The sequence below is a fragment of the Lucilia sericata genome, unplaced genomic scaffold (assembly GCF_015586225.1).
Source record: "Lucilia sericata isolate MDLA Ls3-8-SP2 unplaced genomic scaffold, ASM1558622v1 Contig000024F_arrow, whole genome shotgun sequence".
Classification (NCBI taxonomy): domain Eukaryota; kingdom Metazoa; phylum Arthropoda; class Insecta; order Diptera; family Calliphoridae; genus Lucilia; species Lucilia sericata.
Genome location: NW_023994062.1, coordinates 336817 through 363483, shown reverse-complemented (window position 1 = coordinate 363483; position 26667 = coordinate 336817). Strand labels below are relative to the sequence as shown.

Below are 26667 nucleotides of genomic sequence, written 5' to 3'. Positions count from 1 at the left end.
CATAAAAAGTTTAAATGTATCGGAACAAGGTAATATTGAAGATAAATGCTTTATTATGAAAAATAAATCACATTTGATATTCATAACTGGTGTAGTGTATAATATGGTCGGTCACGCCCGACTATACTTTCATACATGTTTTATTTCTAATTCTATTTATAGTGACTCTGGATCATTTATTTAAGATTTAAATTGCAGTAAAGTCAACATTTCGACATTTTTTACGGTTTTGCAATTGACATTTTTGTTTTACAATTAGCAAAATATTTTACCTTGTTTTTGAAAGTGAATTCCTAATTTATAAGCCAATTATAAGGGTAACGCAATTAAATGAACTCATTTAAACGGGAATTTTATTGTATATCTTATATGGGATTTATTTATTGAACCAATTAAGCGGGTAAATCAATAATGCGGGGAACAATTAAGCAGAAAGTATATAGAAGATAATAATAATGTTACTGTATAATTAATTTGCAATAAGTTTTTTCTTATATTCGTTATATATCTATTAAATCGCATGTAAATTATTAATTCATGTAATTTCAAATTCGATTTATAATTTTATGGCCTTTTAACTCAATGTAGTATCAATTTGGTCAATCAGGCTCAAATTCAAGGAATTTAAAAAGAGTGCCAAAAATGAAAAAAGTTAGTTTTTTTAATTTTTTTCAGTAAAATGGATTATTTTTAGTTTTAGTATGATTATTCATCAAAGAAAAAGATAAAACAATAATTATTTCAAACTTTTTTCAAAAAAGTTGTAAAATGTCCAAAATTTATCAAAACCTAAATTCGGATTTTAAGCTGAATTTTTTTCTTCATATATTAAAAAGAGGATTTATTTTTTAATTACTGAATACTACATAACAGATGCTCCATTTGCATTTAATTTTAAGAAAATATCACTTTCCGTTTTAAAGCTACAGCGAAAATTCGGAATCAATTTCCGAAAATTAACAATGCATATAGTTAGTTTGAAATGCCAAACATGTTTCGATTCTGTTGGATTGTTCTTCACTAAAAATACATATTTCTTTGCTACAAAAAAATAATAAAATTTTGTTCTTACCAGATTTTCCACATTTGGAATACTCTTTTTAATATCTTCGTCATCAATCAATTTTAGGTTTTGGTGGTCTACATTAAAATCTTGAGATTTAAATTGTTTTGATTTCAATATTTTGCTATCTTCAGCTTTTCCAAATAATCCTCTTTTTTCGGCAGTTTGTATAAGATATTTTGCATTTAACCGAGTTATGCTTTTTCGCTGCAACAGGGAAAGAAAGCAACCGTTATCTTGAGTTTGAAGACAATTATCTTGATTTTTGCAAAGATCAGGTAAATCAATAAATACAAATTCATCAATTTCGGGCAGTTTAACTTCCTCATCATCATCAGGGCATCCAATATTTTGTTGGTCCATTGTTAGCATTGCAGAATCAGGCTTAGTATTTGGATGGGGTTTATTTTCAAGTGTATTTTTTTGCTTTCTCGGCGAATTTGTGTTCATTGCAGCCGATGGTATATTTGCAGCTTCTGCTTCTTCTAATGCTTCTAATCGCTTTTTTTCTAAAAAAGCATCACGATGTTTTTTCAATGCTGTCTTATTAATCATGTTGATAGTTTGTTCTACCATCTTTTGATTTTCACTGCTTACGACAGAATGAGTTTGATAAAGGAGAAATTGAATTTGAGGGCGAGACATTGCCATGCGTAAAGTAAGAAGTTGTTCCTCCAATATTAAAGAAACGCGCTGTTTTCCATCATCGCTTATAGAAGATTCTGTCAATATTTCCAACATTCCCAAATCCCCTCCTCGAGAGCATATTAAATCGATTGGATCTGATATTGCACTAAATGAGTTTGGAGGATTTGCAAAGATACCGACTACAGTTCGAAATCGGTTAGACTCTAAAGGAAATGATGTAAAAGATTCTGCAAATAGCCGAATGTTATTTACACCCAGATCTTCCATATATTTTCTAAATCGTTTAAGATTTGATCCGGAGCCGTAAACATAAAAATTATTAATTCGATTAACTGAATAAAACAGTGATGCTAAATACGCAGTTGATCGAGGTGAATCTATATGTGTTTGTAAGATATCGCCGTTCAGATCAAAAAAGCTAAGCAATCTGGCCATTACTGCAGGTCCTAACGAAAAAGTACGATCCTAAAAAGAATAAAATTATAGTTATAAAAAAATACATACATATGTATCAGAAAGCAATTTTTGCAAACGTGAAATAAATTGGACCTAGTATACATACATATGTATTTTATTAAATTAATTTTTTCCATGTTGTAAAAAGAAATGAAAGCATATTTCGCATTGAATGTTGGAATGTATATTTAATTTTTTGGAAAAATGCACACTATTGATAAAAATTACACAGGCCAACGAAATGAAGGTTTTTGAAAACTTTTAAAACCAATTGGACTATTTTTAATGTATTTTTGGCTGCTGAAACAGAATCTGATATCTGTTTTTTCTATCAACCACCATTTTTCGCAAAATGTCATTGAATATTTTGTTCATATATTACGAACATTTTATATAATTATAAAAATATAATTACGTTTAAGGATTAATTTGAATTTTTTCGATGTCATCATAAATACGGGTCTTCATTATATATTTATACTAAGTTTCATTTAAATCGGTTGAAAACTGAATAATATTTCACTATGGTTTCTTGAGGATTTCCCAATATTGCATAGCTTGAGTTTGACCTTCACAGTTTATGGGTTAACATTATTTGATTTTACTAAATAAAACCTTAGATGTATATTTCCTATTATCTTGAATTTTATATTCTTTAAACGTTTTATATAAAATGGATAACAAAAAAGCATAAAGCCAGTTTTTCAAAAAATTTTACCAAAGATAGTTTTTTTCGAAATCCTCAAAATCCGAATCCCAGGTACCGCTAATAGTGAGAGATATCGACCAATTGACAGAATTGACAATTTTTGCAAAAACCATTTTCCACTTCATAGCCGTGGCGCTACCAGTTAACGTAGTCCTGTCGTCCTATCCTAGGCGATACGACTTTTTTATGTCCATATTCGTAATCAGCACACCAAATAATACTAGGATTAGTGAAAATTATTTAAAAAGTTTTTTCATCGTTGGCCTGTGTTATTATTTAATGCACACAATAGTTAGCCTTAAAAACCAATTGTGATCTATATATATAAAAATCAATGTATGTTTGTTTATTTGTTTGTTTGTAACTTATAGGAGGCTAAACCACTGAAGCGATCTTCTTGAAATTTTCAGTGTATGTTCCCCTATATCTGGAAGCTACTTTTTATTTTTAAATTGCAAGTGGGAGGGGAGACACGCCCACTTTTTCAAATTTTTTATGGACAATTTTGACATCCACGCCCACATAAAAAATTAGTATTAAAAGAAAAGAAGAAACTGCAAGAGTTGGAGTCATCAAATGTTGTATGGGCAACTTTCACACCCATAAGAATATTTTTGGACAAAATGGGCGGAATGCCTATAGTGGGCGTGGCACCTTCCATATGAAGAAATTATTAAATCAGTATATCTGCGGGCTAGCATTAGGGAGCGTGGCACCTCCCATATGAATAAAATATACAAAAATTCGTTTATCTGGGAAACTAATAGATCTAGCTTCTTAAAATTTAGCTTTAACTTTAATATTCATATAAATATTTTGGGGAAAAAGGGCGGACTTTCATCAGTGGGGCTTGGAACGCCCCATATGAATTAAATAGGTAAATTCGTACATATATCTGAGAAACTATTAGAGCTAAAATAGAGCTAAATTTTGCAATAACAACTTTGACATCCATTTGGGTAATAATTTGCATTGTCGTTTGTCTGGGAAACTAATAGACCTAAAATATTAAAATTTTGCACGAAGAAATATAACATTTATTTGAACATTTTGAGGAAAATGGGCGGACTTTTATTAGGTGGGGGGAGGGTGATTTTGGAACTTCCCATATGAACTAAATAGAATTAAATGTCTGGGAAACTATTAGGTAGAGCAAAAATACTTTGACATCAATGTGAACATTTTGGTAATAAATTGGCGGACTAGCAAATTGGAACCTCCCATATGAATTAAATGCAACAATTTTACATGAAAAACTTTGACATTCATGTGAACATTTAGAAAAACCCCATTAAAGATTTTGAAGATTCCATTTAATTTTGATTTTGAAGATTCTAACTACAATAGATTTCCAAATTTATAATATGTTACATATGTCATGCAAGTTATTGCAAGTTTGCCAGTTTCTATCTATCGCCAATTTCTATCTATCTATGAAAAATTTTAATAATATAAGTGTTTCCAAGATACACGAAATATTGTATTTAATTAATATATGTTGTGCCAAGATACCCATCGAAAGTCCGTCCGTTATGCTCTGATTCATTTGGAGGCTTCAAGCTTCCCAGATGAAAGTCCGCTTTTTGTTCTTCCAAAATGTTCAGATGAATATTTAAGTTCATCCTGCAAAATTTGTAGAAATAAATTTTTGTATTTAATTAATATGGGAGGTGCCGCTCCCCTCATGGATAGTCTACCAATTTATTACCCAAAATGTTGAAATGGATGTAAAATTTTTGTATTTCATTTATACACGCCACACCACAGTGGGGCAGAATGGAAATTTTTTGGAAATAAATCTGGCATTTCTAAACGGCTGATCCGATCGGGATAAAATTTGGCGTGAGCGTAGCCAAGGAGTATTCGAGTTTAAGTTTTGAAGATGAACCCTGCAGATGCCCCAGGGACGGCGCTGTGGCGGCTCAAAGTAGGGTACCTACGACATGTAAAATTTTTAAACTCGTGCCATTTTTTTGTTTTTCACCCAAATACAAAGATTTTTATATTTTGTGAAAGCGCTCGACGAGATCTTGAAAAAACATGCTACATACTACTTATCTCTTATAATATCCGAGTTATAGGCATTTAAAAATTTAGTGATACAAAATTTACCATACCTTGGTCCGCCTTTTTTTGAATACCGGGCGTAATTTTGGACCAAATGGACTCAATTTTGTTTGTTAGTTAGACAACAAAATTTCCAATAATATACAAAAAATTTCAGATCAATATCGTTTACAGATCCAAAAATATACGTTTTTTAATTTAAAAATTCAAAAAATTTTAGATTTTTGGCGTTTTTTTGCCAAAAATGTGTCTTAACTCTTTTATTAATAAAATAAATTTTTTATTAAGAACATATAACAATTTTATAGTTTTCTAAAAGGTATCTTTACGCAGAACGCTTTGGCGTAAAAAACTTGTCCTATTTTTTGAAAATGTTGCCACTGCATCCTTCCGAATATGACCTATTTTTTATCAAAACTTCAACTTTGGGCGACATGTTCTAAAATCCCAAAGCTGGGATCAGAAACCTCAATATGTTTTCTATTTACTCCAAAAGTATTTTCCCAGCCCTGAAAGAAATGTGGACCCTATGGGCAAAAAAGTAAAAAATCCCATTTTTGGGATTTTCATTCCTATTTTTGGGAATTGCGGGATGCCCTTTGACCTTTTCAATTTTTTTTTGTATATTCTTATTTGAAATGGGAATGAATTTAACAAGCGTTGAAAATTTCATTGAGTTTTGTTCATAAATAAAGATTTTGTCATATATTACATATTTGTTTAATTTCTAAAACTATGATTTATATCAAAATTTTAATAGGATCGCAGATAGCTACAACAATTTAGTCCATATTTATCCCTTAATATCATTTTTTAGTTAGATATGGAAATTCTCTAAAACTATGATTTATATCAAAATTTTAATAGGATCGCAGATAGCTACAACAATTTAGTCCATATTTATCCCTTAATATCATTTTTTAGTTAGATATGGAAATTCTCGACCCTTTACAAAAAATTTCAAGCCAATATCTCAATTACATTCAAAAATATGTTCATTTAAACCTGTGTCCTTTAATTTCATCTTTTTCATATTTTAGTATTAAGTATGACAGAACATACATTTGGTGTTGAATAAAATATTTGGACAATTTTTAAAAATTATTTAGTTAATTATTTTATTATAATATTGTATATTAAATAAAAAAAATTATAATTTTATTATGAGCCACGCACAACAACACCTAAATCACCCCACACAAATTACCTTTCCCGCCCACCGAAATATAAAACACAATTTAATACAATATCATCAGTTAGTATAATAGCTTTTTTTATTTGAACTGTTTATCTTAAACATAATACAATTAATTCTTACAACCTACTTATATAGTTAATTCCTAACACTACTTATTTTCTATAAAATAATCTGTCATATCGGTATACATATCCAGAAGGTAATATAAGTCCTTTAAATCTTCCTCGTTTTGAGATGATAGAGTTTCATAACAAATCCATCTTTTTCGCATAGTTGAAAGAACAGGATCAGAAGATAGAAGTAAACTATTAAAAATATCTTCATTCTGTGATTGCCTGGAGCATTTTCTTGAGCTGAATAGTTGAACATGCTTAAAATCTCGATTCCTCGCTTCCTGGGCTTCTTCTGTTAACTCTCCAAGTGGAAGAATATTCGATTCAATTATTATTTGACCATGACACAATACTTTGTGTACTGTTGGTGTTAGTTCCCTCCATGGATACAGAGATACAAGTAATTTAGTAATTTCAGATGTGTATTCCCCAAATTGATTTTCATTAATTTTATGTTTACTATTCAGTGCCATTAAAATAGTTTTAACTCTTCGAAGCAACTCCTTGTCGATTCCAGTTATTTTTGAAGTTATTTCAAAATCACGAAAAAACCTTCTCGACGTATTACCGTCATTTGTACTACCGCAACTTGAAAGTGGTTTGTCGATGTTTAATCCCATCTGAACTTTAAATTCTTCTTGGATTCTGCTTTTTTCCGCAGCTCTCAGTTCTTTCAATTCTTCATTATTTTTTGTTGATTTAGTAGGATAGTTTGTTTTTTTTTTCCTGGATCGCCTTGTATGATGGTAATATATTGTGTCCTTTTTCATGCAGAGCTTTTCTTAATATTTGGTACTTATTTCGACTGAGACCCAGTTCCAACATAAGCGCTATTGCTTCCTCTTCAGTAAAATTTGATTATGATGTTGGAGTTGGTATACTTTCCACAATTCGCTTAAGTCGTTTTGGTGATGCATTAGGAAGAATAGTTGCAATATGTACGACATCCATATGTTGGTTTTCCTTTTTCAGCATTTCGTTAAATGTATCAGCAATTTCCTCATTTGAGATTAAAAAAAGTTTTTGTGTGACCCTCTTTTTTTTACCTTGAACATAAGTCTTCGTATGACTTGCAAGGCGCTCCTATTGATGTGTTGTAAGTTGAGATTTCCGTAGTAGTTTCCATCCAACTACAAAATTTTAATCGAAATTTCTTTTGATTTCCATCCACAGACTTACTTTTTACATCAAAAAGTTTTAAAAAGTTTTCAATTTTTGATATGCCTGTTTTGTCTACTTTTCTACTATATGTAGTTTTGATATAATTTGAAATGTCTTCAATTCTTTCTGGCCCTTTTGAAGATATACTCCATAAAACGGAACACAACTCTTCGTACTTTAATGTAATCTTCATTGTAGATTTATTAAATATGGTACTTAAAATCTGAGAAGTTTACTTATATACCAATTCTTGTCATTTCCGATACAGGTATTCCAAAGTAAAAAATTACGAATTGTCTACCTATTAACATTTAGGACTATATTACTATAACCTGTAATTCAGTCATTGATATTTCTTATTAGTGAATGAATCGAAATTATCATTACCTGTACATTTTTACCTACATGATCATAAACGAAACAGAACGAAATGATCTGTCGAAAAAATTTAGGTAAAAAATAGTTATAAATTTTTGAAAATTTAAGCATAATAGGACCTTTCAATTATAAGGATAAGCAAACAAATAGAAAATAGGTAAATATAAGATTTAAATATGTGCTGTCATACTTAATACTAAAATATGAAAAAGATGAAATTAAAGGACACAGGTTTAAATGAACATATTTTTGAATGTAATTGAGATATTGGCTTGAAATTTTTTGTAAAGGGTCGAGAATTTCCATATCTAACTAAAAAATGATATTAAGGGATAAATATGGACTAAATTGTTGTAGCTATCTGCGATCCTATTAAAATTTTGATATAAATCATAGTTTTAGAAATTAAACAAATATGTAATATATGACAAAATCTTTATTTATGAACAAAACTCAATGAAATTTTCAACGCTTGTTAAATTTGTCATTTCAAATAAGAATATACAAAAAAAAAATTGAAAAGGTCAAAGGGCATCCCGCAATTCCCAAAAATAGGAATGAAAATCCCAAAAATGGGATTTTTTACTTTTTTGCCCATAGGGTCCACATTTCTTTCAGGGCTGGGAAAATACTTTTGGAGTAAATAGAAAACATATTGAGGTTTCCAAAACTGCTTTCAGTTTTCTGATCCCAGCTTTGGGATTTTAGAACATGTCGCCCAAAGTTGAAGTTTTGATAAAAAATAGGTCATATTCGGAAGGACGCAGTGGCAACATTTTCAAAAAATAGGACAAGTTTTTTACGCCAAAGCGTTCTGCGTAAAGATACCTTTTAGAAAACTATAAAATTGTTATATGTTCTTAATAAAAAATTTATTTTATTAATAAAAGAGTTAAGACACATTTTTGGCAAAAAAACGCCAAAAATCTAAAATTTTTTGAATTTTTAAATTAAAAAACGTATATTTTTGGATCTGTAAACGATATTGATCTGAAATTTTTTGTATATTATTGGAAATTTTGTTGTCTAACTAACAAGAAAAAATTGAGTCCATTTGGTCCAAAATTACGCCCGGTATTCAAAAAAAGGCGGACCAAGGTATGGTAAATTTTGTATCACTAAATTTTTAAATGCCTATAACTCGGATATTATAAGAGATAAGTAGTATGTCCAAGCATGTTTTTTCAAGATCTCGTCGAGCGCTTTCACAAAATATAAAAATCTTTGTATTTGGGTGAAAAACAAAAAAATGGCACGAGTTTAAAAATTTTACATGTCGTAGGTACCCTACTTTGAGCCGCCACAGCGCCGTCCCTGGGGCATCTGCAGGGTTCATCTTCAAAACTTAAACTCGAATACTCCTTGGCTACGCTCACGCCAAATTTTATCCCGATCGGATCAGCCGTTTAGAAATGCCAGATTTATTTCCAAAAAATTTCCATTCTGCCCCACTGTGCACACCCCCTAATACTATTCCGTCTCCTTTTTGTCCTACATAATCATATTGACACTAAAGTTGCTCCGACAAAATTTGAGGACTCTAACTGTTATATGATCTCAAATAAACGTATTTAATATTTCCTTAATATGGATGTGGCTCCTCGACCACTTGGAATTTCAAAATAATATGAAAATTTGAAGAAAATCGGTTCTGCCGTTTAGTAGTCTATAACGTTCAAACATACAAACATATAAACATACAAACAAACACACATTCATTTTTATATATATATAGATTCAAAATACCAGACCTGGGCGATTTCCATTAATTTTGCATTAACATTAAATTAAAATTAAATTAACATTAAATATTTTTGAATTTAATTCATTAATTTTGCATTAACATTAAATATTTCTGAATTTAGTGTATTAATTTTACATTAACATTAAATAAGTAATAAAATTAATGCATTAGTTTTCCATTAACATTAATATATATAAAAATTGATAAACATAAATAAAAATACAGCACAAAAGACCTCGATCTAACTAAAAACAACTAAAATTAAATAGGTTAATGTCCTTTCTAATAACTCCTATATTCGATTCAAACTTGTGTGTTTTAAATATGATATTTACATAAGGACTTTAAGACATTCAATTTTACTTGAATTTAGTTAGATCAAGGTCTTTAGCGCTGTATTTTTATTTTTATAAATTATTTTATACATTAATGTTAATGGAAAATTAATGCATTAATTTTATTACTTATTATTTAATGTTAATGGAAAATTAATGTATTAAATTCAAAAATATTTAATGTTAATTCAACATTAATGCATTATTTTAAAAATATTTAATGCTAATGTAAAATTAATACATTAAATTCAAAAATATTTAATGTTAATGCAAATTTAATGCATTAAATGTACCCATGTTAATGCAATAAACTTCCATTAACATCAATTTTTTTAAACATTATTAATGCATTAACACATTTAATGCATTTATCTCAGGTCTGCAAAATACTAACGAAATTTTTCTCTGTTTTAACGGAAATTTTTAAATATAAAAACGTAAACAATAACAAACTCTGACACCACCTTATGTGAATTCGCCTTGGTATAAATAGTTCAGATGTATAAATTTAACGTATAATTTATAATTATTACAAAAAGTATCCGAATAACGAATATTTTGCGACTAAATAAACATCACGATTGTACATTTTCTTATTTTTACTTATTTTTATTGCAATTTTTGATACATTTTTGTAAATATTGACAAATTTCTTTGATATTTTACTAATTTTACGAATATATTTTGCATTGGTATACACCAGGTGAAGTCATTTCAACAGTTGATTTTGTCCATTGAAATTTAGTCCGAAGTTGTCCAACTCCATATAAACAAGTAGGAAAGTATAGTCGGGCATGGCCGACCATATGATACCCTACACCACTGAGTATGTTAAAAATGTGGATTATATTTAATAACAAAGCATTTAAGTTTTTTACCTTAATTTCGAAATATTTTAACAATTTGTTGAAAAAAGTGATTTTCTAAAAGAGAGGTTATAAGAGGGCAAGGGTAAATATGGGCCTATCCTTATAAATTTTGGTACATAGCTTTACGTTTACATTAGAGTAATGTATGCTGGATTTCATCGTGATACTAGTGTTTATTAGTGAATTATTGACCTTCAAGTCATTTTCTGAAGGGGACTTTGTTTGGGGCTAGGGTCAAATAAAGTCCGATAATTATGAAAATTGGTAGTATTATTATGACGTATATAGAACTAAATTTTTTCAAAAGCCCTTTCGGGTGGTATGGGGCTAGGTGCCCATTTTCAAAAGGCTTCGTCATTGGGCCGAAAAACACGTATGGTACAAATTTCATCAAAATATCTAGAAAATTGCGACTTGTACCTTGCGCACAAGGTTTACATGAACAGCCAGCCGGACAGACGGACGGATCGACTCAGAAAGTGATTTTGAGTCGATCACTTTAAGGTGGGTGTAGGACCAATATTTTACATCAGCACAAACGTAATAAAAACGTCAAACTACATATATAAACAATTTTTATATGGAGTTTGACAACTTCGGGCTAAATTTCCACGGACAAAAAAAACAATCAGCTGTTGAAATGACTTCACCCTATTAGTTTCACCATGGTATACACTAACAGACATAATTTACATAATTAATTACTTTATGGCATTATATTAAACCAACAAAATATTAAAAAGGCAAATCAAATGATTTTGGTCATCATTTGATTGACAGACGGGCATTTCAAAGTTGCCTAAAAATAATGCTGGTCAGTTGGAATATTGTCAAATATTCTTCTATTAATCCAATAATGCCTAGATTTTTCGAAAAAAGCTTTATCTGAGAAAAATTGTCAAGAGAGTTTATTTTTAAGGTGAATCCGAAAAACGATAAAAAAAATCTGTTTAAGTGGTTAATTTGTATGCGGAATAAAGACCTTGCAAGTGTGTTGATGTTCAAAAAGAATGCTAAACAAATTCACAAAAACATCAGTGAAAACGAAAATGACTTCAATGCTAGCGATACAAATTTTTAAAGAGATCTGAAATTCGACTCGTTCAGATAAGAGTTCAGAAGAATTCTGGATCTGTAGGGAAGGGGTTAGTGGGCTCAGTACTACAAGTTTTAACCATTAATACAAGAAAGGACCAGGTACAAAGAGGGAAAAATAAATATGCACGTTGTCGCAATCTAAACTTAATGCACATCCATTGTCTTAATGTTAACAAACGTGGTAAGCTCACTATTTACAACGCATTTTGAGCTAACCACGTTTTTTAACTTTTAGACAACGGATGTGCATAAAGTTTAGATTGCGATAACGAATTGTAGCAATGTTGACAAAGTTGCGTGGTCTACATTACATGTTGTTGTTGTATGTATGTATATACTTGACAATGGATGTTATTGAAAAATTTGGTGTTAATTTGGTACAAATGCAAGGCGTGAGTCTCTTTTTGATTTCATTCTTTACAACAATGTAGATGTAGCTAACATCTGTTCAGAACCGAGCTGAATAGAAGTGAGGTTTTGGACGTTACCCTAGTTAGCTCGGATGATTTTGGAATGATAAGGAAATGGGGGGTATAAAATGATTGTTCATTCCCTGACCATTTGTGTATTGACTTCGTAATATAAGTTCGCTAAACAGTTGCCTATTCGAAACCAGAGAAATATGAATCGGGAAAGACAACTTACTAAGAATAAACTAAAATTAAATAAACTTCAACAATACTGAAATAAAATTTAAAAAAATAAACAAAAACTTAAAATTTTAATTTTTCAAAACAGTAAGTCTTAAAAAAAATTAAAAAAAGATCAAAATGACGCGTGGGGTGTAACTTGCAGCTTGTAAAGTGCGAAAAGTTTGAAAAGCGTAAAACGCGTTGCTGTCCCAACTTTACTTGTTGCCAATAGAAAAAAGGATGGAGGGTTAAAGTTAACTTATTTGTTATACCCTACACCAATCTAGTGGGGAGGGTATATTGGGTTTGTGCTGATGACAAAAATATTCGTTCTATACCTATACCCACCTTAAAGTTACCAATCGGCTTAGAATGGTTTTCTGAGTCGATTTAGTGCGCAAGGTACAATTCGCAATTTTCAAGATAATTGGATGAAATTTGGCACACACGCCATTTTGACCCAAGGACTATTGAAAATGGTTAAAATCGGTCCATTATTTCACCTAGCCCTCATACAACAGAACCCCCAAAAAGAGCTTCTGAGCTTATAATTATGTTAAATATACCTGTATATCGATAAAAAGCGGCACAATTAAGTTTTATACAAGCTAAATTTCATAAAGATCGGGCCTCATTTGACCCTGGCTCCAATACAAAGTCCCCTTCCGAAAATTACTTGAATGTCCAAAATTAACTTATAAACACAAATATCGCGATGAAATTTAGCACAAATAAATATTATATAAATATATTCACAAAATTTTATCGGGCTTGGTCCATATTTGCCCCTAGCCCCCATATAAAGCATCTTTCAGAAAATTAGTTTTTCATCCATAAATTGCTTAAATGTATCGGAACAATGAATTATTATGAAAAATAAATCACATTTAATATTAATAACTGGTGTAGGGTATCATATGGTCGGTCACGCCCGACTTTACTTTCTAACTTGTTTTTAGTTGAATTTTAGTATAAAATGAAGTTTTATAACATGTTATTTTTTTGTTTCTTATGCAATGTGTTATTTTTCTAGTTTTTAGTGTACAACTAATATTTAGGGCCCAATTTCGTAAATCCCGACGCTTCACCTATCAATTTGTAAATTTGCATTTTGTAAAACACTTCATTATGACAGGTGATTGTTTGCGTTAGAACAAGTGAACATGTTTCGTTATTTGAAAAAATGTATAGAAATTCATATTTTATAAAACGCATCACCTGAAAAATATACACTTGAAACATCAAATCGAACACCTAAATAATTCAGGCATTCGCTTTGAAATTGTTTTGAAAAAATTAATAAAACCAAATTTGTTCGTGGAAATGTACATTTTTATGCGCATGTAACGACTATCTCTAAGGAAAAATCGTAGTATTTGAGCCATTAGATCTCGTACAGGAGAGGAATTGGTATATATGTATTGCTATTGATACTACAATGATGCTCTGAAATTCGTAAACACGTAACACACGTATTAATTAATTATATCAAGATTTTGTAGCGGAATGGCTTGTTTCAACACACTTTAAAGCTTGAAAAACTGTTCTTCCCAGCAAAATCTTTGCTTACAATGATTACCATTAAGTACTTTATTAATGACTTACTTTGTATGTAAAGTCTAAAAAAAAAAAATCAAAATAAAGAAACAAACAAACATAAAACAGTTACTTTTTCTTTTTTTTTCCTTTTTTTGTGCACAAGATTTCAAATATCTATTTTTAGACAAACAGAAAATAAAATAGTATTTGTGTGTGAAAACTATTATTTGACGCACAATAAAACAGCTAAGCAGTGGTGTAGTGAGTGGAGCATCCAACTGGCAGACGGAAGGTATTGAGTTCAACCCCAGTCTGTGCCGACTTTTTATTTTTATTTTTTCATAAATATTCTATAAATAACTCTACTAAAAAAACAACTTATTTCCAACCAAATAATATTGACTCACTTTTGGAACATCTCAAACAAAAATAAGTATATTTTCTAGTAGAATTGTAAGCACTTTACTCGATGAATTCTGGTGATTTTTCTAGTGAATTTGTAAGCAAATATTTTGCTGGGTTGTTTAGATTAACAATATTTTCCAGTCCATTTGGACCAAAAAATTTGTTAAATATTTATTTTTTATTCGAGATTCTGATAATTGGTTTGTACATTCGATTAATTATTTTAATCCAAGGGACAATTTAGTCGTCAAAAGTGATAACCCAACGCAATAACGAAGTGATTTGTAAAATGAGTATGTTTTTTTTGGTAAAACGTTCACCTTTGAATGTGAAGTGTAGGTGAAGCGTTTAACGCAGGGGATTTACGAAATAAAGCTCTTAAAATATTTTTTTAAGTTGAATCAAGTCAAACATGTCAAACTTTGGCCCGCTTAAAACCATCTATTTCTAATATTCGCAGGGGTCAAAGGTTGAATTTTGTAAACGGACCGAGTTTAAATATAATTTATAAGGCTGACAACAGTTTCATATGTTTTCATTTGCAACCGCGCCCTCTATTGGTGGCTTCTCCTTTTTAGTTTTAAATATTTATGTATGTTGATATTAAAGTTACTTGTACAAAATGTAACTGTAGATTAGGGATATAACTAATTTGGCGAAATTTTTGGCATACCACCACGAGATGGCCCATGTTGTATAATTATTGAAAATAATGTTTTTAGGTCATTTTAAATCAAAAACATCAAGCACCAACCCCAATTTCTAATATAAACCAATTTTTTTTAATTTTTTACTTTTTATTACATATATGGGCACTTTTACCTAAAAGTATACTTTTGTCACATTGCGACTCATCACTATCTCAGGACTTTTTGATTTTTCGCAAATATACTATTTTACATCAATAAATCAAAAAGTCCATAAAAAATTATTTATTGATCATATTTGTTTTGACCATATCTCCGATTCTTATGTACGGATTTTAAACAACTAAATTCTTAAAAGTATATCTAAATTATGATAATAACAACACCATTATAGCAAATTCCAAAAAGGATGAAGTAGAGCAAATGGTGAAACAGGTGAGTGATAGCATAGCTAAACTACCTATTACTAAGAAAAGACTATCTGGAACACAGAGGAGGAAGTTGAAAAAGATACTTCAGGAAATCATAGTTAATCAATCCAACGACACTCCTAAGGAAAAATCGGACTCTCTCACAAGATCTGAGGCAAAGAGGATCAGGTCTCCCGAAGAGTTGACGACTGAGAATAAACCTAAGAAGAAAAAGAGCTCCCCGTTTTCTAATGCACAGTCGAAGCCAATTCATACTTTACTCAAGGGAACCTCAAGTTAGAGTCCTGCGAGTAAGGGTGACAACACCATGATAGATATTCCGAAGACGATCACGTCGGCGAAATCAACCTCGAAGGTACGGGTATCTCAAAAGAAGCCCCGAAAAGCGAGGAAAGAGAGGCTAGACAGTGGAAAAGGAAAAGAGCCGCCATCTTACGCCAAAATTGCCAGAAGAAGACACCGGGACGATCTCTGCTATGCAGTTTACGATGCCGGTAATCCGACAGGCAAAATTCCATTAGACCAACAGAGTAAGGTAGAAGATCTGGTGAACAATAAGATAGTGGACTATACAATCGCTTCAAAGCGCAAACAACCAATAGAGAGCGTGAGCTGCGAGTTCAGCATGGGCGTGATGTTGATGAGGTTGGTATCTCACCAATGTGTTAACACCCTAAAGAACTTGGTGGAAAGTATCCCTCCTCCCTGGGACGCTAAGCTGGGACTGACAAAGAAGAGCGAGCTTCCGGTGCTCTTAAAGTCCACTGTCTACATAAAAGGATGGGGCAGTAAACTGGCTAATGAACGTATACTGGAAATTCTTGGTGGCCAAAATGCTGAGCTGGCCGTGGAAAATTGGGATGTCTTTTACTGGAAAGAAGAACCTGAGGGAACTTTATTTGTAATAGGTATCGAGCAGAAATCTATGGCTAGTCTTGCCAAGAATAAAGGTAGGGCTTACTTCGCCTCTAAAGCTCTCATATTCAAAATTGGGAAGGTGCCGATTCGAAGGGCTGTTATAAGCCTCGAAAAGGACAATAAAATACCTAAGACCACAGCATCAGTAGCAACTACTGATAAGGTTAAGGAAGGAGGAAGCTACCACCTAAGACGGTACCCAAAGCATCATTAGCAAGTACTGGCAATTTTGAGGACTCAAATACTAAAAGCGAGGAGGAAATCACTCACAAAACAGCAGTGCTGTCCAAAATTGGGAAAGTGTCGATTAAAAAGACTGCTCTTACTATGCCTGATAAGGACACCGCAGTGCCATCAATAGCCACTTCAGGTTACCCGGGGATGTGATCACTAGCTCGCTGGAAGACAGTTTAAATGGATGACAGTGAATGAGGTTATCCAAATAAACCTCCATCGGAGCGAGACAGCTACCAACGCTCTGATGGCTAAAATTAACACAGGTAAGATACATGTAGCTTTAATCCAGGAATCTTGGACCTGGGGTGACCCTGATGAGAGCAAGACGGAAAATCTCCTCAAAATGAGCAAGTCTGAAGTTAGTATGATGGTACGTATTCTGAGTGGACACACAGGATTACGAGCACATCTATGCAAAATTGTTTATATGGGGGCTAGGGTCAAACGACGGCAGCTTATAATAAAAATCAGCATGGTCATTTATGCCTATAAAAACTTAGTTGTGTCAATTTTGGAGAGATAGTAGTATATTTGACGTAGTTATGAGTTAAAAACCCCAAATCGTAAGGTCAGGTGTATGGAGGCTAGGTGAAATAATGGAGCGATTTCAACCATTTTCAATATTTTCAAGTATGGCTAAAATTTTATCAAAATATCTTAAAAATTGTGGCCTGTAGCTTGCGTCAGATGGACGTACATGTCTTAATCGACTCAGAAAGTTATTCTGAGTCGATCGGTATACTTTAAGGTGGGTGTAGAACCAATATCCATACATCAGCACAAATGTATAATACCCTCCCCACTATAGTATATAGTAGGGTGGGTATTAAATAGGTATCTTTTTCTGTCTATATATATAAAAATTAATGTGTGTTTGTTTGTATGTTTGAACGTTATAGACTACTAAACGGCTGAACCGATTTTATTTGAATTTTCACAGCGTATTCCTGTATGTCTGGAATAGGTAATAGGCTTATTGAAATTCCAAGTGGGCGAAGAGTCACGCCCATATTAAGAAAATAATAAATCCGTATATTTTAGATAATATAACAGTTAGAGTCCTCAAATTTTGTCGGAGCAACTTTAGTGTCAATATAATTATTTAGGACAAAAAGTAGGCGGACTAGCATTAGGGGACGTGGCACCCCCCATATAAATTAAATACAAAAATACGTTTATCTTGGAAACTATTACAGTTAGAATCTTAATTTTGCACGAATAACTTTCACATGCATCTAAACATTTTGGATAATAAATTGGCGGACTACCCATGAGGATAGCGGCACCTCCCATATAAATTAAAGACAAAAATTCGTTTCTCTGGAAAACTAATGGAACTAAATTCTTCAAATTTTGCAAGAAGAACTTAAATATTCATCTGAACATTTTGGAGGAAAAAAAGCGAACTTTCATCTAGGGGATCTTGAAGCCCCCTTATGAATCAAATAGAAAAATTCGTATATCTGAGAAACTATTAGAGCTAAAATCTTCAAATTTTACATGAAGAACTTTGAAATTCATGTGAACATTTAGAGCATAATGGGCGGACTTTCAATGGGTGGCTTGGCACAACATATTAGAGCTAGAATCTTCAAATTTAACTTCAAGAATCTTGAATCAATGGGGAACTTGGCGCCTCCCATATGAATTAAATATAAAATTTCGTTTATCTGGCAAACTAATAGAACTTGATTTATAAAATTTTGCACAAATTAGTTTAGTATTCATCTGAACTTTTGGACTTTCATGTGGGGAGCTTGAAGCCCCCATATGAATCAAATAGAAAAATTCGTATATCTGAGAAACTATTAGAGCTAGAATCTTCAAATTTTACATGAAGAACTTTGAAATTCATGTGAACATTTAGAGCATAACGGGCGGACTTTCAATGGGTGGCTTGGTACCACATATATGAATTAAATACAAAATTTCGTGCATCTTGGAAACTCTTATATTATTCAAATTTTTTATAGATAGATAGAAATTGGCGATAGATAGAAATTGGCAAAAGCTAGTAGGTTATAAAGATATCTTCCATTTTCTGTGTTCTTTCACCAAATAATATTTTGAAGTTGTTCAAGGAGAAGGGATATTTTCATTATTTCTTTAGTATGTATGTATATACGATTCAATTTAATGCGTTTTAAATACATGCCGAAATTCTAATAAATTTGTCATAAGTGAAGGCATGAAAAATTGCACCAAATTCACTCATGTACCTCTACTATAGGAATTGTAATATTTCATTATAATTTGGTATTCTCTTAAGATTTAAAGGAAACGTGCATTTCATACAATAAATATTAAAAATAACATTAATTTTATTAGGTTTTTGTATTTAATATTTGTTAAAATTAGTAATATTAAGTCCATTTTAAGATTTTACTTAATAAGAGAAAAAACCAATTTGACTGACTGCTTAACGGATTTTAAAATGTAATGCAAACCAAAATCAATTATTAGTGTTTTATTTTGTTATCACATTTCATTTTTATCTGTATCACGCTAAAAAAAAAAATTATATAACCAGGAAAAACTTACATTGAATAGTAATGAGTTAAAAAGCTAATAAAACCTCTTTTCACTACTTCTTCATTAGCATTTTATGTCATTATTTTAACACGGTGCTGTTATTGGAGGCATGTACTTCTACGCTCGCTTACAAATGAGGAGTTGAAGAAGTACTTGCTATTCCTCTTACAAAACAGTTGTTGAGTAAGTTGTTTTGTTTTTTAATAATAAAAAGAGCCAGCTAGAATACGAACCAGGGACTTCGGTTTGTTAGTCAAATGTTCTACTCACTACATCACTGCTTAGCTATTTTATTGTGCTTCAAATAATGGTTTTCACATACAAATCTAATTTTGTTTTCTTTTTTGTAAAACACAATTCTTAACACACAATTAAATAAAATGTGCAAACAAAATGACAAAGCCGAAAATAAAGTACTTCTATATCACATTATAATAAAGTCATTACTAGAGTACTTCTAAGTAATGCAGACGGTAAGTAGTAGTCATTAAAAAGTAAGTGGTTATGGAAGTACAACCCATTACCGAGTTTTTGCTGGGTATTAATAATTAATTCGTAATAGCTTTAATAAAGCATTTTAAAATAAATATAGTGTACTATGGCCACAGGGTATACAGAGGCGTCTCGAGCAAAAAACTATTTCCCTCTCTTTCGCACAAAACCATTTCAATGAATTTTTTACCTGTATATTATATACCTCTTCTCACAAAACAATTTCAAAATCAAAAAAAGCTGATTTTAGTGTCACCTCTGAAGTGACACCTCTGCATAGTTTGTGCTATGTCACCTTGCTTTGACAAGTGCTGATCAGCAACAGAATTTATTTTGTTTTCAAAGTTGAGTGCAAATCAAGACGAATTCATAATTTTTTTTATATAGAATTTGACAGCGTCGGTCTAAATTTCCATGGACAAAAAACAATCAGCTGTTGAAATGACTTCACCTTATTAGATTCGCCATGGTGCAAATCAACTGATGTTGCTCATTCAAAGAAGACCTACAGTGTATGTGAAGCAACGTAGCGTCAGCAGATTTTTCTTACCCTATACGCGTGCTACGAAATTTCAAAAAAAATCGCCGCTGATATAAATCATAACCATAAATTGTTGAATGAAAAATTTCTATTCTAATGATCGAATATGAACTATTTTATTATGATTATAATATTTATTTTAATCTTATTTTTCTTTTTACAAAAAAAAATAAATATATGTAAATATTTAAAAATATTTTCGATCTATGCTGACTGTAGGGTGTATGTCAAAAATTACATAAATATATCTTACATATTTCAAAATATACTGCCGTTACAAAATGTATCAATTCGAAAGGAATACATAATTATAAACATATTACCACTAATCTTCCATATCTATATATGAGGAATTTCGTGTCAAGTGACCCAACTTTTAAAATCGATGTCTTCCGATTTGGATGAAATTTGCACCAAGGTTAGTACTATGGGCTTGTAGGCTTGACACAAATTAGTGAAAAGTTACTCTCATTTGAATAAAACCGTGTATGACCAAAATGTCCAACTTTGACCCCCTTTAAGTTCGGCAGTTCATGACCGATAGATCTGAAAATTTGTGTCTGACCTACTATCCAATAGTACTAACTTTAGTGCAAATTTCATCGAAATCAATTTTTTGAGTTGGGTCACTTGACATGAAATTCCCCAAATATGTATATCCCACGCATCTCACTAAGTAATCGCAAAGCTCTTAAATGCAATGGTCCAAGCTTTCTTTTGAGCAAAAAAAAAATACAACAAAAACGTCTATTTTGAAAAAAATAGGTGAATATTTATTGCCAAATATTGAAAAAAATTGTATATATAAAAAAGGATGTGTGTTTATTTGTGGGTTTGTTTGTTTGTTTGAAGAATTTAGACGGCTAAACCGCTGAACCGATTTTCATTAAATTTTTACAGTACCTTCCTATATGCCCGGAAGGAACTATAGGCTATTTTTATTTCGAAATTTTAAAATATGAATTAAAAGTTGCATATCTCAGAAACTGCAACAGCTAGTGTATGGACAATTTGGTTAGGGGTCTTGGTACGCCTCAAATGAATTAAATACACAAAATTCGTATATCTGTGTAAACCAGTGACGATTTTTGTTAAAATTTCCTAGCACGCGTGATAGGGTAAGAAAATTCTGCTGACGCTACGTTGCTACACATACATTGTAGCAGGGTGCACTTATAAGATGAAGTCAATTCAACAGCTGATTACTAATTTTTTTCTTAACGAGGTAGATACTTCTGTCAAATTATTGTTGTTTGTTTTGATTATCTTTTTTGTTTACTTTCATTTGTGTGTCCAATTTGAAAGCAATTACACGTGAACTTTCTAGAAGGCTGTTAAAAAACCTATATTTAAAAAATAAAATTTGAAAATAAAACTAAATAAATTTGTTTAAAGGTAAATATTTTATTAAATATTAATTTCATATAATGTAAGGTAAATTTGGTGACAAATTTTTATTTTTTAAATCATAAGATCAATAAGAATTACCATAATGATCAGTTGCTGTGTCTGCAAGAAAAAGGTGTAAATGTGAAATTCTTTAGCTTCCGAACGGAGAAGAAAAAAGTAGAGTAATTGTTTTTAATATTTTAAGCGAAACGCAAATATACCCAGTTCAGATTTAGTTCTTGCTGGCAAGGAATGCTGCGGAGACGCTGGTTTCTTATCCATTTTAGGAAGTAGTGATCCTCAAGATGTTGTTATGAAAACTATTTCAACGTATATAAATATACATGCCGATGGTTATTATATTACACCGTGCGACAGCAATTATTGGACTTGAACGGGACCATATACATATGAAACCTTATGTCATATATACTTGAACTGCGTTTTTAGTTTTTCATTTTGTGATCTTTTCTCCTTTTTAAAGGACTTCAAAGTTTTAAGGATATAGAAATTTCTTAAAATTTATTTAAATAGTTCTGCTCGTTAGTTTTTCTTTATATGGATATCAAATGAAAGGGGGCAATTTCTAGAAGTAGATATTTTTTATTTTTTTCAGGACGAAAAGTTGTAAAAAATGTCCTTTGAAAAATTTATCCTTTTATATCCTTGAGAATTTCCAATATATTTTTCTAAAAAAAATATATGTTGAAACCATGCATATACTTTAACACATGCTTAAATTTCGTTCTTATAGCTTTATAAGTTAAGCCTAAACAGAAAAAAACATATTATTAAGATTACAAAAATATTAGGTAGTACTTTTTGGACTTGAACAAGTCCACATACACATGAAACTGGAGATCGTATATAGTAAATCTGCGTTCTCAGTTTTTAATTTTCTGATTCTTTCTTCTTTTAAAAGGACTTCAAAGTTTCAAGGATGTACAAATTTATAAAAAATTAAATAAATATTTTTATAAATGTTTGTCAATATGTGTATTTGGGTCATAGGAATGGCCAATAGTTTCGAAAAGTTTTTCAACATCATTTGCGTAAGTGATGCCAGTTTGGTCATCCACTTTGAAACATGCGTCAAATGATTGCTCGTTTGAACGCTTTCGGACTGATGTTACCCGAAAATCTTCAGAAACCAATTTCCACTGTTGTAATCGGGAACCTAATACTTCAGCACTTCTTTGCACTTTGGGTTATAAAATGCGGCGATGGATCGGATAGCATATTTCCTATTGGTAAAAATTCCGAATAAAGTTCTGATCTAGAGCTGATACTCAGTAATTCTAAATCATCACATGGAATTGTGCGAACCTCTTCTGATGGAGCCTCTGTATTTGATGTTGAACGTAGTACCGCGGGCTGTACTGAATCACATTTATGGTAAAGCGGCACAACTAAGTTTTATACACGCCTTGATGACCTTGCCGAATTTCATAGAGATCGGGCCTCATTTGACCCTAGCTCCCATAAAAAGCCCCTTCTGAAAATTACTTAAATGTCTAAAATTAACTTAATAATATCGCGATGAAATTCAGCAAAATAAAATATTATGTAAATATAAATATATTTACAACATTTTTTCTTTCAGAAAATTAGTTTTTCATCCATAAATTGCTTGAATGTATCGGAACAAGGGTATCTATATATATAAAGGAGTAGCGTTACTGACTGACTGATTCATCATCGCACAGCCCAAACGGCTGAACCTAGAATCATGAAATTTTGACAGTAGATGTGTTTTTAGTTATGTAGATCCACTAAGGAGGGATTTTTGGAAATTTGTACATTTAGGGGTAAAAAAAGGGAAAAAACCGGTAAAATAGGTTTTCTTAATTATCTTACCTAATATTAGTGATACAAGAAAATTTTTAAATGAACCTGTATCTACTCTTAAAATTAGCAGATGGGTGTGTGATACTTTTTTGAATTTCGTACTTTTAATGGGTGAAAATGTGTAACAAAGGTGATTTTGGTACCATTTTTGGCCCTTTATAACTTTTTAACTAATAAAGAAAATGACATTTTTGTAAATATTTTGAATATATCTCCCAAAATTAGGAGACACCTGTTTCGTACTTTTTTAAAATTCAGCCCTTTTTGGGTACATTTTTGGTACATTTTTAGCACATTAAGAAAACTTTTTCGATTTATCGAAGTATTCCTATTAAATTACGGACTAACTCTGTAATATTTATTGAAACAAAATTTTTGCTATTTCACTGGGGAAAAAAGTACCAAAAAGGGGAAAAACTGGAAATTTAATTTTTTCAAACTCATTGAGCCAATTTTTATAAAATTTGAAAAAGTAGTTTATTTTGGAATTTGAGTACCAAGGCCTATATAGGACCAAATTCGAGTAAATTGTTTGGTACCTTTTTGAAAGCACAATTTTTCTGGAACAAATGAATGCAGATTTGAATCGTTTGAGTTTTATAAGTGATATATAGATTTAAATACAGAACATTTTGTAAACTTAATTCTCGAAGAAGTATATTTCTAAGCGAAAAGGGGAAACATTGTACTATTTTTATTAGTACTATCCAATAAGGTAGAATTTATTCCACTTTTGGTACATTTTCTTTCTTCAAATGATACTCTGTATGTTCTATAACATGAATTCAAAACACACGATTATTAAACATCAGTCATCATTGAATAAGATTCTTTAAGAGAGAACTTTTTAGTACTTTTTATCTCATAAATGGAACATAAATTTTAACATACATGGTCTTGAGTGTCAATTATAATTCAGTCAATTATAATTTTCTATATAAGTAAACAAAATTTTGTATGTATTTAATTTTGGTTAGGGTAGCGAAGCACCCAGGGTATGCTAGTAGAAGATAAATGCTTTATTATGAAAAATAAATCCCATTTAATATTCATAACTGGTGTAGGGTATCATATGGTCGGTCACGCCCGACTATACTTTCTCAATTGTTTCCTTTATTAAAAGGTACAAATAAACCACAAACAACACAAAATTTATTAGGACATTCCATATTACTTTTTAAAAATGACCACTTATTAAAAATTATTTATAAGAATTTTGACGTGTCAATTCAAAACTACTAGATGCTTGATGTTACATAAGATATTTAACTTTTTATATACAATGTATCCTGATAAATAAAAACGAATTAACTTTTAATAGACTCAAGCCTTTTTTAAAATTATTAGGAAAATTATCTGGGACATGAAAGAAAAAATGTTTAAAGGATTTTTCTTGAAATTTGTTGTCCTGAAAAATTAAAAAAATATTGTTTCCATTTCTGGTGACCGTCTTCTTTTATTTGACAAACATTAATTAATAAAAATATGTATATATGTAAAATATGTATTAATAGACATTTTTACATCTTTAAAATTTTTATTTCCTTTAAGAGGAGAAAAGATCACAAAATTAAAAACTGAGAACGCAGATTTAATATATACGATCTCCAGTTTCATGTGTATGTGGACTTGTTCAAGTCCAAAAAGTACTATCTAATATTTTTGCAATCTTAATTGCTGTATCGATAAAAGTATTTTTTTTAATGAACTTAATAATATGTTTTTTTTCTATTTAGGCTTAACTTATAAAGCTATAAGAACGAATTTTAAGCAAGTATATGCATGGTTTCAACATACATTTTTTTTAGAAAAATATATTGGAAATTCTCAAGGATATAAAAGGATACATTTTTCAAAGGACATTTTTTACAACTTTTCGTCCTGAAAAGTAATAATAATAAATTGTATCTATTTCTGAAAAATGTTCTCTATCATTTTATATTCATGTAAAGAAAAATTAATGAGCGGAACTATTTAAATAATTTTTTTGAAATGTGTATGTCCTTAAAACTTTGAAGTCCTTTAAAAGGGAGAAAGATCACAAAATGAAAAACTGAAAACGCAGTTCTACTATATATGATCTCAGGTTTCATATGTGTATAGTGTCGTTCAAGTCCAACAAAAAAAATGTAAAATTGTATCACGGTGTTATACATTAAGCATTAACATTTCATTCCCATTTATAGACAAAATTCTAATAAAAAATTTTAAGTACCATTTAATGATATTTATTTTATTTTCATTATAACTTTTATGATAAATTTTTCGATGATTCGAGCAGCTGTCGAAAGTTTTTAAAACAAGTTAAAATAAACTCAAAAATAATGGTAATGAAAATTTCTTTTTAAATAATTACTAATGAAATCGTTCCATTAAAAAGCATTAATATTAGACAAAACAATGCTAAAAAAATATTATAATTATTATTTTTTTTTTTTTTTCAATTTAATGCTAATGAAATCGTCAATTAATTGGTCGATATAATTAACTACTCCCGATATAATTAACTACTTAAATTAAAAGTTTTCTAATACTGAGTAAATAATGCTAAACGATTAAATACTCTTAATTCTAATTGGAATTGTACTTAATTCTAATTGGAATTATTGTATTATAAAATGTTTTTTTATTTCTACGCAATTTTTTTTCTATGAAATTTTATGATCAAGAAGTAACTATACACCCTATTGAACAACAAACTCAAACAGAGTAAGTCAATTCAGCCATTTGCGGTTATATTATTAAACTTATTTCATCATGACAGAAAAGAACTGTCATATATTAAAAACTTCAAATAATTCATTACAGATTTGGAGCTTAGGGATGTCAGCATATCAGCACTAACTGCTTTCGTGAGAAAATCAGCTACCATATTACTAGTATCCACATACTTCAAAACAACATCCTTCTTATCAAGCTTTTCTCTAATAAATTTCGCCTTCAGGTCAACATGTTTAGTCCTGTTTGAGAATGAGTTGTTCTGAGCTATATTTATCGCACTTTTGTTATCGCAATTAATTATCATCTGGCCTTGCTGTTCTTGAGTCAATTCTCGTTGTAAACGTTGCAACCAAATACACTACTGAAAGGCTGAGACCATTGACATATACTCTGCCTCTGTTGATGAGAGTACATTGCCGTCTTGTAGACCAAGATATTGCTCCACCTTGTAATGTAAACAAATATCCTGTGGTGGACCGTCTGTCATCCACGTTAC

The 26667-nt window shown here is 30.7% G+C and overlaps 1 protein-coding gene across 1 annotated transcript in view; it reads right to left on the bottom strand.

Moving 5' to 3' along the window:
• LOC119609621 overlaps nucleotides 1-26667 on the bottom strand; it is a 231847-nt gene that overhangs the window by 68813 nt on the left and 136367 nt on the right. Inside the window, exon 5 of the mRNA XM_037964469.1 lies at nucleotides 1073-2176. Coding sequence (XP_037820397.1) covers nucleotides 1073-2176 — 1104 coding nt within the window. The remainder of the gene's footprint in view (nucleotides 1-1072; nucleotides 2177-26667) is intronic.